At 36.1% G+C, this 19,502-nt stretch overlaps 1 protein-coding gene across 1 annotated transcript in view; it reads right to left on the reverse strand.

Moving 5' to 3' along the window:
- MCTP1 (multiple C2 and transmembrane domain containing 1) overlaps positions 1-19,502 on the reverse strand; it is a gene marked incomplete at its 3' end in the record, with an annotated part of 214,444 nt that overhangs the window by 125,293 nt on the left and 69,649 nt on the right. Inside the window, exons 6-8 of the mRNA XM_084224913.1 lie at positions 13,527-13,565; positions 2,909-3,079; positions 1,331-1,461 (exon numbers count right to left, since the gene is read on the reverse strand). Coding sequence (XP_084081039.1) covers positions 1,331-1,461; positions 2,909-3,079; positions 13,527-13,565 — 341 coding nt within the window. The remainder of the gene's footprint in view (positions 1-1,330; positions 1,462-2,908; positions 3,080-13,526; positions 13,566-19,502) is intronic.

Below are 19,502 nucleotides of genomic sequence, written 5' to 3' on the forward strand. Positions count from 1 at the left end.
CACACTTACCATAACACATGCACAGAGCAAGTCTGTAGTGTGTGCACCAAAATATTTCCAGCTTTTAGGGACAGCCTTGAAAGGAGAAACTGGGGAAGAGAGGTCAGCATAAAGTAGAGCTGTCAGGTGTTGGTGATTTTTATTTGCAGTGACTGGAAAAGAATATCAGGGTGGGGGAATATTAAGACCTATTTTCATATTCAGATTGAGCTTGACAAATGACATTTTTTCATGGAAATCTCCTTGGAGAAGAATTTTTTTGCAGGTTACATTACCAGAGATACGGTACCAACAGAAGGTGAAATGAGAGAATGTCTGCAAGGACAAACTGAATAGGGATTATATGTACAGCGACACAGGGGTCAAAAAAATCAAGAGCAGCAAGATTTCAGTAAGTGGTGCTTGGATGAGGATGCTCTGAAAAATCACTCATGAAAACTTTGAATCTCACAGATTTTCCTAAGAATGTTAGAATAAAAAAGAAAACTGGAATAATTTCCCAAGGTATATTACATGTAGACATAGGACTAAATTAGTACATTACCTCAGAAAAATATTGATAGTTATGATACCACAAAATGTGAAAATGATAATGAAAGCACCTCCAATATAAACAATCAAAATATATAGGATTAATAATTAATTATTAACAGTATTATAATGACTGTGTGGATATCAAGGAAAATATGAAGTAAACAAGTATCTGAGCTATCCAAACAGCACCTACTTTGTAGTAGCTATAAGCACAAGACATTTTTTCCCCTATTAGCTTACAGTTAATGCCACCTCCTATTCTGTAAAATGGAGCATAGCCATACAAATAAACACTATTTCTTGAACTCCCAGACAGCTTTATTTTTGCTGAATATGAATTAGGTCAATGATTCTTTGTCTCAAAATATGTATGTAGTCCTTCAACTCTATTTTCATTTACCAAAAAAGATTGGTACATAAATTTGGTCTTTTGCATCAAGTCAAGAGTTATTTTTCCACCAAGCTGAATGTTACTATATGGAACTTCCTGCACCTTGGTAATTGCTCTAAACAGGGGATTTTTATATTTGAAAACCTCTGTCTATCACTTGGTAAAAGCTGCCACCTACTGGTCAATAAAACTTATATTACATCATTAATGTAAAGAATTACAGCAATGCAGCAAATTGTACTGGAACATTGCAGACAATCTTCCCCAAACTTAAAAAAAAAAACCACTAAACAAGAAACCAACAACGAATGGGCATAAGAAACAGTTTCAATGGCAAGGCTCATTTTAATCATCCTCTCTCATGGACTTCTCCCTGTGGACCAAGAGGGCTAAAATTGCACAAACCTGCCAATGAAATCATCCTTTTTCCCAATATCTTTGTCCCACACGGTAATATCAACAATTCCACCTCGTTCTTCATAAAGATGGAAGTCAAACTGCTCCCTCCACTGAGGATTCAAAGTTTTTGGAACAATCTAAAAGGAGAAAGAAAGTTGCATTACATTGTGTAGGAATACACTTTCTTATATTGTAAATTTGATCATTAAAGTCTGTTCAAGAAGCTTCTTCTGTTTGTAGTATCAATATCTCAAGCAGTGAGAATTAAAATATGGTAATTAGGAAAGACTACTAGCCCATTCTCTCATGTCTCTCTAAAATCCTGCAAGCTCCAAAATCCTGCAACTTGTCACCTTCAAAAGCCCCCTGAACAAAGGATTTGTCCTGGGAATGAAGCAATTTCTCTGTAGAAAAATTATGTCCTCTGTTAAATGACAATTAACTATAATGTTTCTGAGCCCAAAGGTAAACAATGCACCTGCAATGACACATAGGTGGTTACTGTAAGTACTTAAACAAACAATTGTATCATGTCATTTTTTCCCAGCTGCAATAATATTGCGAGAAACATGACACTATGGTTTACTTTCTATGGAATAAAATTAGTTCACTTCCAAAACTGTATTTTACTTCCTTTCGTTTGAAACTCTGATGAAAGCAGCTTTCTTAATAATTTCAGTCCAAATTTTTGAATTTTCTACCATAATGCAAAAGCAGTATTCACTCTCCTGAGCAAGGACAGAAGACCCCTAATATCTTCCCTATTTAGCAAACACTATTCCCGACAACCACCAGTTCTACTGGCTTGAAAAAAAAGAAAATTCAGAAAGGATTATGAAAATTTTTAATTCACCAAAGCATGAAATTTTATTTCTTCTAATTTCAGATTTAGAGCCCCTAATTCAGGCTCAGAGGTCTACAAATATGACAAGAAAATGTTCCTGCCCTCTTCTTCAATTTACCCTTAATTTGGCTGTGAATACCACAGTAACTGTCATGGTTATGGAGAGAGGAAGGTCATGTGCATCATCAACCGCCCCAGCATCTCCCCTAAACAGCAATTTTCAAAATGGCAGGGACCAAGAGTAAAAAAAGTAGCAACAAAGCCAAGCAAGTCTTCACCATAATTATCTCCTCTCTACCTGTGACGCTTATACAGGAAGTAAACTTTAATGAAACTTGTTTTTAAGGACATGAAGAGGAAAATTAGCTTATGAACGTGACATGGTTTGAAGATAAGACAATCCAAAAGGTCCAAGAGGCACCCAGCATCAAGCCAGGAAGACCTTGCCAGAATCACTCTGCATCTCCTCCCTGCCATCAATGACCCCTAACAGTAAAAAAGAAGCCAACACAGTTCCTGTATGGAACATTAGGTGTGCCCCCCTGCAAAACCACATTTTTCAGTGCTACATATTTTCCCATCTAGTACTACTTTTGTTTATAAAGAAACAAGAACAAAGCTCCAGGTGCTCTGACAGGTAATTATTACAACAATAAATCTTCATCACCATTGAAAGTCATACAAGCTAAAAACATCAAACAAAGCATTAAAAAAAAAAATTCAGTTACACCTAAAATTACCTTGCTCTTGTATTTCTGATGCCCCAAACGAAACTTCACGTAAGGATCGCTGAGCCCATTTGCATCCATCGCCTTAAGTTCACGACCTTCTATTAAGGTAACACTAACTATCCCTCTCCATAACTGAGACTTTCTGTGCAGGTCTGAGAGACGTAAGCTCTGGGTCTGAAACTTTATGGAAACAAAAGAATAGATTTAGTTAACACAATTCCAAAAATTTCCCCTGCTTTTAATGTTCTATTTCATGTAACTATGAATCTAAAACAAGGACTGAAGGCATTTTGAAGCTGTTTGACACTACATATGTAAAATATATTGCATAGAATTATTTGGAGAGTAATAAAATTGTGACAATTATGTGGGTAATGTCATATGCTGCTTTTGCATAAACAAGCAGAGCAAATGCTGCCCAAGGAAATGTTCATTTTAAAGAAAGGGGTTTCTTTCTGCTTCACTTCTTCCTTTGCTGATAGAATAAAAACAAATGTTAGAAAGTCTCTTCTATTAGTAGCATATGATTGAATGAACTTGAACAAACTCCATGTTTATAAACATAAAGCCCTGTTGAGAATATAATCTTCCCTTAGAATAACGTAATACAAACCCACCATGAGAAATATGAATCAAGGCAAAGTAATTCAATAAACTCCTCTATCTCTGCCTCTGAAATGATGTGGTATTCTCAGAAACATGAATTGAGCACATAAATTCAAGAGTTTGGAAAGAACAAAACCTCTGTTCAGAGACTTGCGTAGAGACTTGTGGACTTGTGAACCCTCAGCCACTGATTCTGGAGGTTAAAATAAGATTCACACACACAAACGAGGCAACTACAGCTTTCATCAATGAACTGTACTGGAGGTTTGAGAGGAGGAGCATATAAACTTGAGTAACTTAAGATCATTTTCAGTTTGCTCTGAGCTCCAACAGGTACCAGGTACCAGACTGGGTAATCCCATTTGCACTCGTAAGGAAGACAAATGTATCCAAGAAGCATCCAAGTGCATCGAAGAAGCAATGTTGGTAAAGGCTCTCCCTTCTATTGTGAAAGTTCATTCATTACATGCTACCTTATCTATAATCAGAACACTAGATAGCTAAACTATATTTAAACTTGAAAATTATTTTCTCTAGGAAAATTATTTTCTCTAGGAATCAAAAGTCTGCATGTATACTCTGCTGTAACTACAACTTTATTATGCAGTGTAGTTTGAGCAACAAAGGCTTTGTGGGCTCAGCAACCTGCACACATGCAGGTCTTGCATGCCTGGCTTCATCCTTTGCAGACCTATACTATCTCTGTAAGAGGGTTTCAGTGCAGGTTTGGTTTGTGTCTTTTAGATAGTAAACTCAGCTGGATGGCTACAGCTATGCAGGTGCCCAGGACAGGGGTTTTACTTTATTACCCCAAGACAATGATAGAGATTATACTGGATTATAACCACACTCACCCAAACTTAGAGAGAACAGCTTGAGAACTGTAGCCACTGGGCTTGGAGCAAATATGATTGACATACTTTCTGCAGTATTTCAGGTATTTTTTGGCATGCATTTGTGTTTTCTAATGGTTATTTACTCCAAGTAGTATGGCTATTCCCAAAATATTTCACTATATTTATTAAAGGTTTCCGTTCCTAAAGTGAAGGATTTGACTGCAGAGAAACTTCTCATGAACTTGCTGTTTCTACAAAGGCAAACAAGAAACTGTGTGTGGAATAATCTTGAACTTAACCTGCAACATGAAGCAGCAGTGGGACATAAGAAAGCAGACCCTCTACAAAAATTAGGACAGAATTGGGAAAATCAGTTGCCAGAAGAGATTTCATTTACAACTTGGGAGCATTATATAAACTTTTTCTCAGCATAAATAAACCTCTCATTGAGGGCCTACTGTCATCATTGCCAATAACTTGATTTGTGAAGAAGTGGTAATTTTTTTTTTTATTGTTCCAGTTTCTTAGAAGACTTAGAGCAAAACAAAGACTGGATAATAAATAACTGGCTCTGCCCTGAACACCAGATGATGAGAGATACAGAAAGAAGACCAGACATGTTTAGGAAGGTATTCAATACTGGGATATAACCAGTGGTTGAGACTTCTTCTGCAAAGAATATACAGTTCTTGGGGGTGTTTTAAGAGCTGAATGGGTATCTATATGATTTCCAGAAGTCTATCATGAACTTACATTTGCAAGTCTTTTGAAGTAAATCTTAAGCACACTGCATAGCTCTCTACTTTATTAGTGAGACAGTGAAAAATTTAGAGAGTATACTTAATCTAGATTTGGTATTTTCAGCAGCTCTTAAAATAATTTGCTGCACTAGAGCATCTGCCCCACCATCAAGCAAGGTGATTTTTTTTCCTGACCAGTCGGGAGTTTCATCAGTGGGGGTAATTTCCATACAAGGTAGCAAGGTAAGATCTAGATGACCAAGACCTGGGTGTAAAACGGCAGACAGGTCAGACAGAAGTTTACAACAGTCAGGCAGGAGGCTGGAGAACAGTGTTCACGTGCTGCAGGAGGCAGCCCTCCCAGGTCAGAGCCACATCTCGCAGTCAATGACAAGCAAAGCTTTATGCAGAGCCTAGTGCCATCTTGACTGACAGTAAAGTTCCAGAGACTATGTCTCACCATGCTGGAAGAAAAGCAGCCAGCTGCTACAAAGAGGTATTGATTGGTTGTGGCTGTTTCTTCCTCAAGGTAGTGAATGTGGACCACAGCAGTTTTCATTTCAGTCTTTATTGGTAACACACAGATACATGGAACAGCAAAAGGGAGAGGTACTGAAAGAGTCAGAGCATAGCTCACTGAAGCTAAAGTTATTGAGATTTCCTGGACATGAAAAACACAGCTTATGTGGCCTTCTCCACAAGAGTAACTTCCAGCTGGCGCTTTTCTTGTTTCTGAGCAAGACTGAAGGGAATCCAACACACTTTTCTACCAGTCAAAACCACACTTATTCTCAGAAATTACAGATAATTTACGGACATAACTCTCTTTTCATGTGATGGTTCTTGTAGGAAGAAAAACAGAAGAAGAATGTTCAGATTTCAAGTCAAATGTGACAAAAAGATAGCTGAAAAAATGGCAAAGGAAGACTGATTCCACATTTTAAAGTTCTTTCCTTATGAATTTATTTTCACAGTGTGAGACAGGCACATTTCTAGGTACATTTCTGGGAATCTAAGTAACCTGTAAAATCCAGCCCCCAGTGAGATACAAATTCAGAATGGTAACCATGAGAATAAAACAAAGAAATGAGCATGTATCTTTCTCAATTTCTCCTATGAAGGACTCTTTCTAGGACTTATTCTTAGGCAACTTGTTTCCCTCAGAAAGCATGTAGTGAGTATTGCAGCCTAGATTCACTCTTGTGCCACAAACAGGAAAAAAAAGAAGAAACTGCACAGCTTTGCATTTGTCTGTAAATAGGTGGAAAGTTACAAATTTAATATAAAATGCCACAATTTGGAAATAAACATGATCAAAATCTCAGTCCAAACCATCATTAATGTGGGACTACTGTTTACATCATTCACATTTTTGTGCAGCACACAGGCATAGTGACTCCCACCTGACATATCCTAAACCCCCCAAAGAGTGAGGGGTGGTGGGTAAGTTGCAGCCTGCATGCAATGAAGTTTTCTCCCTCTCTCTTTTTCCAAAAGGAAATTTTAATTTGACTTCTGAAAAGGAGTCTTTCACACCAAAGGACACTCAAAGCTACCTGTGAAAGAAAAACCCACATATTTTCACATCCACACACTGCTTTAATGCTTAATAAACAGCAAGCAAACCCAGCACTTTTGTTATGTGAAAAACACAGCTTTTATTTGTGTTCCACTTATTCTGTGTAAATGTGATATAGTGGGTGGGCTAGGGGCATCAAGAGAAAAGAATTTTCTGACAGAACTGCACCCTCTGCTAGATGTGATTAATACAGCTAGTCAAATGCCAGAGCTGAAAGATGATCTAATAAACATGACCTAATATTCTGCAGGCATTCAGCTGTTTCTGGATAACATTAAAGGATGGGAAACCAACAAGGCTTAGACAGAATCTGGGCATTGATCCCAGGATAATCAACACCACATTGTTAATGAGCTACTGTTATTTTTGTCAAAAGAAGAGATGCACTTTGTGGGTATTTTTAAAAATCCCCTCGTATTTTTGTTTATCTCTAGGTAACTAAATGTCCTCTGAAACTTTAGTCCTTATCAAGTAGGAGAAACCACAAAGATTGTCCTCTCCCAGCTCAACCTCATTTCTTCATTGATCAGCCCTCATGCCTTGCAAAGTACCACCTCTCTCACCAGCATGTGCTTGTGTAAACAGACTCTGCTTTTATTAAATCTCCCCCTTATTACACACACACCTAAGACATACTGCTCCTCTGAGTCCTGGAACACAACAGACAGAAATAGAAAAGTCTACCACAAATTTAATAATTTTTTTTAAAAAGCAAATCAATAATGCACTATATGACCTGCAGAGACACTTCAATCCAAAAAATAACTTTGGTTTCAAAGCTCAAAAAAAAATATCCATCAAGAAATTAGTGAAAAAATATAGAAAAGAAAAATACTTCTCTCCACCACTTAACAGAGCACTGATAGAGAAATACAGCAAAGTGAATCAAAGTCAGTGCTGCAAATTACTGCTGTAAATTCATGTAAAGAGAATTCCTTTCCCTCAGTTTCTAGGATGCTTGCAGAACTTGGATAAACAATGTAAAATAAAGATTGAGAATTTCAGTAAATACAACTGCCAGCTCTAACAAAATAACGTAAAAATTAAGAGACGGTCACATGCATTTGCAATGCTTTTCCTACATTACAAGCAACTAAAAGTATGACCTGAAAGGTCTCCTCTATGTAGTTCCTACATTTTGTGTCAGAACAGAGTTCGAACTGGACTGAAATATTTTTACATTATCACAATGCAAAATAGATAAAGTAATATTTTTCAATATCCTCACATGGTTTTCTGATTATACTAGAGTTCTAAACTTAAAAAAATCACACATTTAGTATTATATGTAATAGTTGCAGTCAAGAATGTTAGGAAGGAGACCTTCTCAAACCTTGAGGTCCAGCTGTGTGTTTCCTGAACAGCGTTTGGCAAGGGGAAAAGAGGCTGGGGGGAGCCTGCGTCCTCAGTCAGCCTCTTCAGGTTCTGAGAGAACACTATGCATAACAAGTGATTTCTCATTCTCTCTCTACTATAGGCAAATAGAAATGGAAAAAATGGTTTGAATTCATCAGCATTATAGACACTGAACTACAGAAATGCCTTCAATGGGATCATGATGATTCTTTCTTATTTTTTACTCATGATAACTAAGAAAGTTTTCTAAATGGACTGATACTGATAATTATTGCAATATGAAATAACTCTTTCCTTAATTTTTATAAAGTAAATTTTAGATTTCAGGCTCTTCTAATTCTAGGTGCAGCTAATAAAAATTTCTACAGTTGAGAAATTTACACTGCCCTACACCTTGAGTAGGGAAAATCAGTTGCCAGAAGAATTTCATTTACAACTTGGGAGCATTATATAAACATTTTCTTAGCATAAACATAGCTCTCATTGAGGGCCTACTGTAATCATTGCCAATAACTTGATTTGTAAAGAAGTAGTAATTTTTTTTTTTAGTGTTCCAGTTTCTTTCATTTTCTCCATAAGCTAGACTTAACATGGTTTTAATTGCCATGTTAAGTCTAGCTTATGGAGTTTGCACTAACAACATGATCCTGCTTCTGTATAGCAATGCTATTGTGACACTACAATATTTGTAATAACAGCTCATACTTTTGCAGCATTTCACATATTTTTGTCTTTTTCTAAATTGAATAATTTGGCATTCTATTTAAGTGTACTTGCTGGGTGCAGCTCAGGTGTAGCGTGATGCAGACTGTGGCACTCACTGTGACTTGGATTTTCTTTAACAGGATGAAAACATTTATACAGGACAACAGTGTGCAGAAGCACTTTGCAGAGAGGCTGTGCCAGCATAGTCCTAACTGCCTCCATTCTTTGTCCCAGTAATTCCCTTTGGAAATTGTGGCTGCAACACGTGAAAGTCAACAGGTTGGGATAGCCAATGTCACCACAGTCCCAAAGCTGACAGGGACTTGATACACAAAAGGAATGGCAACCAAAACTTGATGGAAACTTCCCACGCTTTTGGAAAATGTAGGAATGAAACACCCCATGACAAAATGCTACTCTGCTGTTTTTATTCTTAGCTGGATCAGCTGTTATCACTCACACAATTAATGTAAATATAAGCCTCATCAAATATCTGCATAAATTTTATAATTAGATGTCTACCAAACAGGTCTATCTATTCTGACTGTTTTTTACTTCCATTATTTAGTAGCTTTCCTTCAAGCACTATTTACAGCGGCTAAACTGATATCTAGAACATCACGGCTTACAAAACACAAGTGTTTTTCTCAGTCTTAAAAGATTCTTCAAAGAACTCAAAATGCAGTAGTTCTACCAAGTATTCTGAAATTCCTTAGAGTTTTGGCTCAGAGATTCTGGTTGAAAGATTGAACCAACTCTAAATTCCTTCAATTAAGAAATATCATACAACTCTACGCTTATGTTTGTCCTTGTAATACTTATACCAAGATTTGCTATTTCCAATTTTATTGTCTTCTCAAGAGGCATCTCATTCCAGCAGAAAAAGCATTTTGTTTCAATTTTGTAACAGAAAAAAATTCTTTTGATATTAGGAAAATGTAAATCAGTTTTTAGAACTTTAGCCTGTGGAACTGGAACACAGATACTTTTGGAAAAGTTTCTAAAATAAATTTTAAAAACAGTCAGCAGTTCAGAGCTGAAAGCCACTCATTTAACAACTCATTCTCGTTAAAATCTTCATAAGTTCTATTTTTCAGTTTAAAAGTATGTGCAAAAGTTCCTAAAGCAGAATTAAAGGAAATATAGTTACCTAAATGCAAAGAAAAACCACTTTAATTCATTTGCTCTAGGCAGTCAATGCACTCTTTCATCCCCAATTCCAACTAATAAGAAATAGCTTCTCAGTTGTGACTGAGAGCCATGCAAATCTCACAGAGTTCAATAAAGGAAAGTGCAACATTCTGCACCTTGGTCAGGGCTAAGGCAAGCACAATTTCAGGCTCGGCAGAGAATGGAATGAGAGCAGCCCTGACGAGAAGGTCTTGAGGGGTGTTGCGGATAAGCAGCTCAATATGACCTTTGCATACGTTGCTGCAGCCCAGGACACAGACGGCCCTCTGGGCTGCATCGAGGGAAGCATGGTCAGCAGGTGAAAGGAGGTGATTCCCATCCTGTACTCCGTTCTCATCTGTTGTGACCCCATCTGAAGTACTGGATCCAGCTCTTGAGATTCTCAATACAAGGACATGGACCTATTGGACTGGATCCAGAGAAGACCACGAAGATGCTCAGAGGGTTGGAGAAGACAGACTGTGAGAGCTGAGATTGTTCAACATGGAGAAGCATCTGGAGAGAGCTTAGAGCCCTTTCCAGTACCCAAAGGGGCTACAAAAGAGCTGAAGAGACACTTTTGACAAGGAGATGGAGTGATAGGACAAGGAGGAATAGCTTCAGACTGATAGAAGGTAGCTTGAGACTGAGTATTAGGATGACATTTCTGATGGTGAGGGTGGTGAGGCACTGGAACAAGTTGTGCAGAAAAGCTGTGGATGCCCATTCCTGGAAGTGTTCAAGGCCATACTGGATGGGGCTCTGAGCAACCTGGTCAAATGGGTTGTGTCCCTGCACAGGAGTTGAACTAGATGGTTTAAGGTCCCTTACAACCCAAACCACACTGTGATTTGATGACTTTGGGATGACAATGTATTTTTATTTTCGTTTTTACATGTTGCAGAACATACTAATTTATCTTCGTTTCTGGTAAGGAGGGACACTTCATTCTAATTGATCAATGTCCTCAGCAACATATTAATAGTAATTAATTAATAGTATTTATAGAAACTCACAACATGTTAATAGTATAAATTAGAGTGTTGTTATATTTGAGTACTTTCTAGCAGTCTCAGTTCTAAACTACCATTGATGATATGAAACAGAAGAAAGATTTAAGAGAAGACATATTACCTTTTCCAGATTTTACTGGGATGATGTTACTTGAGAGGGCATAGCAGATAAATCTTACATATATTTTTCCCATAATATGTTGGCTAAAACTGCTAAATCACTTGTTTAATCAGTTTGTCCTCAAATTAAAGCATTTACAAAGTTTTCCTGGTGTTTCTTTAATGAGTCATTAACCTAAGTTTAACATGGGGTCTGATCATGTTCAAACAATTTAATATCAATTCTCCCACAGATGTAAAAATGGAAAAAGGAGACACTTATTCAGAAAAAAGCAATTTTCAGTGAAATGGATGTTTCTGACAGAGCTCTCTCTCCATATGCTTTGGCTAAAAGTTATTGCCTTCACTGAAATAGCTTTGTTTAAATAGTTACAGTTATAGTTATAGTCCCATAGGAAAACATTAACTAGGCATGCAGTTCATGAACACAAGCCACACCACGCTGATCTGCATTGCTACACCTTAACTTTGAGCTACTTATGTTACAAAAAAAGGTAGGCTTCAAGGACAAACTTTAAAATCAAAGAACAGTGCCATAACATGTAAAAACAAATTAATTTATTAGAGGTGTACATAAAGTCTAGAGAGACCCAAAATTAGGTTTAGGAAATTTTATAATGGTATCTTAAAAAAATTCTAATATTCTACTTTTTTCTCAGCTCTCAGAAGCACAAGACAAAACCATCCTGAATAAGAAAAGGGCCCTTTCTCTATTACCTAATAGAGTTATGTACCTATTTTAGACCATTTCTAATCTGCAAATGAAATAACAGTCTTACTTAATATTGATTACCCTGCACCCCAGAGAACAAGAAGTCTTTTGAATGAATTCTTTGTAAACAGAAGATTATTAAATTTGTTTTGCTGAGAGCAGATCAAAGATTTGGAATGCTTGAATAGACCCACAAGGCCAATTATCTCTTGTGTTTTAACTGATATACTTCTATATATAAATCATTAACACAGCAATGCATGTAAGATATTGTATATGCATTACACCTCTAGGTTAAAATATTACTTCAGCCAAGACAACCATAGAAAAAAATGCAATGTTTAAACCATACATTCACTTTTTCCCAAATATCCTTATATGCCAGTTTGCAAAAATGTAACTACTGAATGAAATGCTATCCAATGAATGTAACAAAACAGAACAGGGATAAATAACTCACTTGAATACCTTTAAAGAATTCCCAGCTCTCACGCTGCACTGTTCATTCAGAATTATTGACGCTCACAGTTTTGTCAGTTTGCAATGCAGAAAACATGCTACCCAAAACAGTCAGCACATCAGGAGTTAACACATCAGTTACATGATGCAAACCAGTTCTACCCCTCAACATCCTCACAGCTCCTCCTTATTTCTTCAGTTTGAGCATCTTAGATATTTCTCGTAGTTACATGAACCACATGAGAATCAAAAAACTACATATTGTCATTTCACCGTTATCTTAGTTTCATAAATTTCACAAAGGAAACAGACTGAGTATTGTCCTGCATCCCAGAAGCAGACTATTTGAAAAACCCATACATAACCCAAGAATTATGAACACTGCTCTCTTTTATGTTTCAAGGTTAAAAATATAATTAGGTCTAAAAAAGTGCAAATATTTATCAAACAAGCCTCATATACAACACTGTTTATTAATAACCTCCTATTTAAAGTCGTGCATCAATATGCTAGAAGAGTAAATAATTTAACAAAATCAGTGAATCATCCCACATAGTTATTTTTTTTTCTCATTTTAACATCTTTACATGGCAAATTTTATCAACCTCACTAGCTCAAGTTCCTGAAAAATTCACTCACTTTAGGTAGTAAATACCCTCTTATTAACAATACAGAGAGAAGAAAAAACGTGGTTGCATTCCACTACAGTCAAACACTCAGTCTTTTTCTTGTGGAAAACAGCACACATCGCTCCATCCATAATTCCTAAGAGGGGAGAAGCTTAAAGAGCTCTATGAAGTGGAGTCCACTATGCTCTCGTAAGGCCTGGCTATGACTGCCACCTGCGCGCAACCAGTGATAGGGGAAATTTATCTTCAAGAAGTTTCACTGTGAAAACTTTGCACACAAAAACACAGATCAGTAAGAGAAGTACCTAACAGGAAAATAAAAGATACTCTTTGGCATGAATTCTTTGTTCACATTAACACAAGAAATTGTTTACACTTGAGAAATTAAAGGTTTTGGAAAAGGAATCAGGACATGTTGGCCACTTAGAAGAAGTTACTAGATGGCTTCCAGATAGGTTAAAGTGCTGTGACAAAGCTGAAAGGTTTTATAATTATATTAAAAGCTGAACTATACCATGATGTTTATTTAATGAAACAAAAACCACTGTCATTAAAATACATTTGGACAGGCAATACATCCTGTGCCAGAAGTTTCCACTCCTATATGGCATGTTTGGCAAGAAATCATAGCTGTTCTAAAAAACCAAATAAAAAACCAAAGCCACCAGCTAGAAGACCACATGCTAAAAGTTACAAAGTTACCTTACTTGATCTTTTCCAACTCTTCCTCATTAGCATTGTCTGAAAATAAAATAGAGCATTTTTATTACCTTTTCTCTGCAATACAGAAAAGGAGGCCAACAGTCTCAAACAGGGCAATTCACATTTAACCACAACTACAAATGAAGCAGCAGCATGTACACTTCAGCAGCAGATACACACAAGACTGAAATAAATCCAGACAAGTAGCAGCCCTGTGCATACCCAGGCATACTCGTGTGGGCAGTATCGTGTCTCATTTCTGGAGACAATGCATTACATAAAGAAAAGAAAGAAAAGACAGAAAAGATGGAAAGAACTAGATAAAAAATGAAAATAATTATGCCATGATAGATAGTGATTTCAATTCTGACTGATATTTGAATATTTATTTATTATTTCTTAATAATAAAGTACTCCAACCTTTTTGAATACTACTGTCTACCTTACTCACAGGTATAGCAACAAAAGAGAATACCTGCATGACCCTCCTCTGATGACACAAATCTATTACAAAATCTTTAAGGTTCTCACTGCTTGCTCATTTCACAGCAGTAAAAATAGTTCTTTGGTTTGATAATTACATACATGAAGTAGAAAAAAATAGTTATATCTTCACTCTTTGAAAAAGCCAAATCTCAGTTTCCCTGTCCCATTACCTAAACAATCTGTAAAACCTTGGCACTGCTAGGAGACAAAGTAACCATGACAGGTTCCTAATCATTAAATAAAAGAGACATTCTGGTCAAGTTGGTTGTGGAAGGTTTATCTGTAAACACAACTGTTGCTTAAAGCATTTCTGTGGAAATGAAAAGAAATTAGTTTATCCAACTTAATAAGGTTTAGCAGCCTGTTACTGACACTGAGCAAGAATAAATCAAAGGCCATTAATTTCTATTGAAACTTTGGCTGTAGAAAAAATCCCCTTTTTTTTTTTATTAACTATTTTGAAAACACTTGCTTTTTTGGGTAATGGAAATAAATTTTGAAATTAAAATATTTTCCTGGCTAAGAAATTAAATTATATTTTGGTAAAAAAATTCTAATTATAGAAAATGGGAAGGGGGAGGGGGTTATTTCTGAAATAACCAGAAATTTTTCAAATAGACATAGATTTTTGTGGGAAGAAAAATAACTAGCCACTGAGGAAACTTTTTTAATTGCTATGGACAGTTAAATCCTAAGTGCTCTGCAGTAAGTTAATAGTAATTGTAGCACTGTGCCTTTGGAAAATATACTAAATGTTTTATTAAGCTAGAGAATGCCATTTAATTCATTTTTCTAGAGAGGCATGTAAGAATTTGACACCTTGAGGCTCACAGCAGGCCCAGAAGAAAATCTGAGTTCCTGAGTCCTGCTCCACACAGCAGAGCTCCTCCCTTTCTTCTCATTTCTGAATCCTACACAGCTATAGGTCAGAGCACAAACTCAGTGCTGTGCTTCAGCTTTGCTTCAGACCAGGCTGTGAGCAAGGAACAGATTATACAGGTCTAGATTAGATACTAAGAAGAAATTCTTCACTATGAGGGTGGTGAGGCACAGGAATTTGTCAGCCAAGGAAGTTCTGGCTGCCCCATTCCTGCAAGTGTTCCAGGCCAGGTTGGATGGGGACATGAGCAACCTGATCTAGTGGAAGAGGTTGAGTGGAACTAAATGATCTTTAAGGTCCCTTCCAAACCAAACCACTCTATGACATTTTCAACTCTGAGGAGTTCAGTTTGTGTAGTAGCTACAGAAAGGTACGACCACCCTTACTGAGTAAACAGCATCATTAACAGCTAAAGCAGGATAAGCCATAACAACCATCCTTAAAAGCCAATAAAATAAATATATAGCGTAGGGCAGATCAGGATGGACAATCTATAAGGAACTTATTAATCTGAAAATATTCCATGCCCTGAGTCTATTGCTGGAGTTCTTCTCTATTTATGTTAATGTCCCTCTGGCAAATAAATAAATAAATAATGCAACCCATGATTTAAGACAGCAAGAAAACTGACAGTGCATTAATATTAATTGTTTTATATGAAGCAAAAAAAAACTAAGGAACATTTGAGATAGAGTGTTTTAGGAAAAAAAAATGCCTTGAACTTTAACCTCAATAAATAACAATATCCAAGTAGAACTCATATGTTTCCTTTTTTTTCCATTTTCTTTCTTAGGTTGCTGGCAGTGATGAACAGCTGTCCCCAGTCACTGCTGGTCCCCAGGCAATGCGTCTTATTAAACTACCAACTTTATCATTTCCTATAGCTGAAAACTGCCACTTAAGACCCAGGTAGGGAACAGCCATGGTAGTGAAGAAATGGGCGACATGCAGATCTGAAGAACTTGCTTACTGCAGGTTTTCCAGTGGTGGAATCTGTGTACTGAATGCTGATGGAAAAAGACCCAGAAAAACTCGCATGCATTGTGGCACCCATGACTACAACACCAAACAGACCGCCAGGAAGTCCATACACATGCATGAAATTACAAACAGCACGCTGTCACACACAGCACCACATGTATCCAAAAGGAAATCATAAACACTGTCATAATTAAAGTAACAAGACAAGCTTTGTTGGAGTAGGTCTAAGAAAAAAAATCAATTGCTACTTTTGACTTCTTTTAAACTGGTCATCAAAAGGAGAAATTAATGAAAAATATAGAAAGTACATCAAAACCACATTATTTTTTATTAATTGAGTTAAAATTAACAAATCTTTAGAGCTGACAGGTTTAAACATTTTTATATACACATACTTCTCTCATATTTATTTATTTTACATCTTTTTAGTTTGCACTGGTTAGCTAAGCTATCTATCCTCCCAAACAGTAAAACTGAAATGAGGCATTAATGTAAAGGACAAGCAGTGCTAAACAGGACAAAGTAAACACAAATTAATTGTTGGAACTAGTGCTACTTCAACTTACTGTGTTAGGCTGGAAATATATTAAACTTCCCTTGAACACTAAAAACTTTCTAATTTTTACAGTCATATAGAAATAATTCATTAATCAATTTTGATTTATGATTTTTCATAAATCACAACAAATCAATTGCCTTCAAATGTCAAAAATCAGAAGAAGAGGACTTCTAATTACTTTAGATATGCTATTCTTCTATTTATGTACATAGTTTGAAGAGACATTACAAGATTATTACTTTAAATATTCACATTTTAATGCCTTTAGGACAAGCACTAGGTAGCAAATGGCAAAGATACAGACAAGATTTTCTAGAAATTTTAATTTGTTCATCTGCCCATACTCTTACAAGAGTATTCAATAACTGCAATTTCTGCATTTTGTTCATATAAAATCTACCACAAAAATAAAATAATGTTTCCTTATTTATTAAACTGGTTTACTGAATCTCTTTATGATTGAAATTATGTCCAATATCTTCTGCTGAAAAAACACAATTGTAAACTACTTAAACACTGATGCTTTTCACAGTTCATCAAGACTCAAAAATAAATAATCCTCTTTCCTAGTCAGTGTAACATAGCTTTACACACAGTTATATGATTGTATATATATGTTAATATTCTTAATTGATATCTGAATCCCAAAATATAATGATCTGAGGAAGTGAGGCTTTCCAGCTGTAACTCTCAAGGTCATCTCATCAGTCAGTACACATAAAATCTCAATTTCATCAGAATTTTTTTTCAGAAAGAAAAGGGAAAAAATGCTCCTGTGTGGACCAAATATCTCTATAATTTCTTTTCAAACCTCAAGCCTTCATCCAAAACAATCTATTACTGCGTCAAATTGGCTGCTTATTTTAAAAATAATTTTCAATAATACCTCTCTCACAAATAGGTGGCAATATACAACTAGGCCCCTGAATTTGTCCCATATAATTTTAAACTTGCACTTGGAGTATCTTATTCTCCAGAAGCATCAATATTTCTTAGGCAGTGTGAGAGGATGCATTTTCCTGTAACATACAGCTTGAAACATCAATAAAATGCTTTGTGAGACCCATCCTCCAACAACACATCCTCAGAAGACTTTACCTGCACATCAGTGCATGACCTCCAAAACAGCCTCGCTGCAGCTCAGGCAGTGAAAGGATCTCTTTGGAAAGTATATTTCACATCAAAAAGTTACCAAACAACACATCATAAACAGCAGGTCTTGTTTAAAAAGGTTTAATTTCAAATATGGCTAGAGAGCTGCCCAAAATACAGGATCAAAACACCATGTGGTTTGTGTGGCTGCATGGGAAACCTAACACTTCTTGTTTTAAAGCTGTTCTATTTTTGTATTTCCCTCATGGTCTTAATAAACACTCTCATTTTAAACATATGGAATTACAGTAACTGCAATTTAAGTACTTCCGGGCAATTTCTGTAATCTTCAGCTTTACAATTTAACACCATTTATGTGTGACAACACACACATCATGTGAAGTGGTAAAGCGTTACCCTAATTACATAATTACTTGCAGCTCTCAAGTGCATGCAATACAAGAGCTATCACCTGAGCAAAATGAAACCTATTCAGGAGAAATTAATTTTTGAAAGGCACACTATATAGGGATATCAAACCAAAAGGATTTAAGGAAATTTGCAATGACAGGAAAACGCTGCACATGATGTGAAGAGACAGTGTATCTGTGTCTTCCATGCATCAGTCATTAATGCATACTTAAAAGTGCTCAGGTTTTTATCTATATATTTCAAGGATGCTCAAATTACTACCTGTATAGAGATATCCAAGTAGAAGGGGTGCATCAATCATTCAAATAGCATGCTACACAGACTGGAAATTTGGGAGTTGCTTTTAGTGCTGCTTTATATGCTGCACATTTTCAAGAGTAGACAAGAATTAGTCTTAATCCTCTAATATAACATTAGAACATATATTGACCTCAATCCCTTTCATTTCAATAAAAATATCTTCATTATTACAAAACCTTTCAAAACTAGCCAAAGCTAACAGTTCAACTGGAGTGATAGATTTTGCAACATACCTGTTCCTTCAAGAGTGAAAAAAAGCTAATAAATAAATAAATAAGTACATGTAGTAACTGAAAAAAGCTAATTGAGCCTTGAACCTCTAAATCCTTAACACATTAAACATACAGCAATTACATATTAATTTTCTAGGTCATCTTCCCTGCATTGTGACACAAACTCTCTAATTTTATTGTAACTTCACCAGAACTGCTCCGTGATCCCTATCTTGGAAGACTGGTTTCTAATTAATATTAAGCTTCAGATTAAGCATCTGATTCTTAATTGGAATCTTGAGCATTTTCAGACTGCAGTTCTATATAACAGTTTAAATGGGAAGAAAATTTGGTGAGTTGAGTTAAATTTAAAAAGCTAATAATGAAACATGTAATAACATAAACCAAATTCTTCATCCTATTACAACCAGTCAATTGGATATCAAAAAATTTGCTAACCAGCAACACTACAGACTCCCAATACTCTTAACATCCAGTTGCTAATTTATGAACACCCATATGAGAAACATGTTACACTGTAGTGTCTTCATTTCACTATCTCACCTCTAAAATTCTGGAACACTTGGTATAATAGCAGACAACAGGAGGCAGCACGGTAGCTACCCTCTCTGTATGATGAAGAAAGGAAACCTGTCCACGTAATGGTATAACCACATAAAAATACAGTGTTTTTGTGTTGCATGATTTAGGATTATGGCAGGATAGTGTCAAAGCAACTTGAAAAACAGGGCAAGTACCACCTGACTCAAACCGGACTGGTCTTACTCAAATGAAAAAAAATATCCAAAATTAAGTTAATTTCTTCATTTGCAAAATTCTACATCTTTGCATTACTACATACTAGACACCTAGTTCCAGTAACTGACTTACTAAGCTAGTTATTATTACCTGAGAGAAAAGTGTAAAAAGAACACTAGTCGAATCTGCCAGTACTCTGCAGGTATGCAACAGGATGTCTCACACTGCAGCATACAGAAACATATATGTTCTTACAAAAAACAGGCAGCTGACCA

Source organism: Fringilla coelebs, assembly GCF_963513975.1.
Source record: "Fringilla coelebs genome assembly, chromosome: Z".
In the NCBI taxonomy this organism is placed as follows: domain Eukaryota; kingdom Metazoa; phylum Chordata; class Aves; order Passeriformes; family Fringillidae; genus Fringilla; species Fringilla coelebs.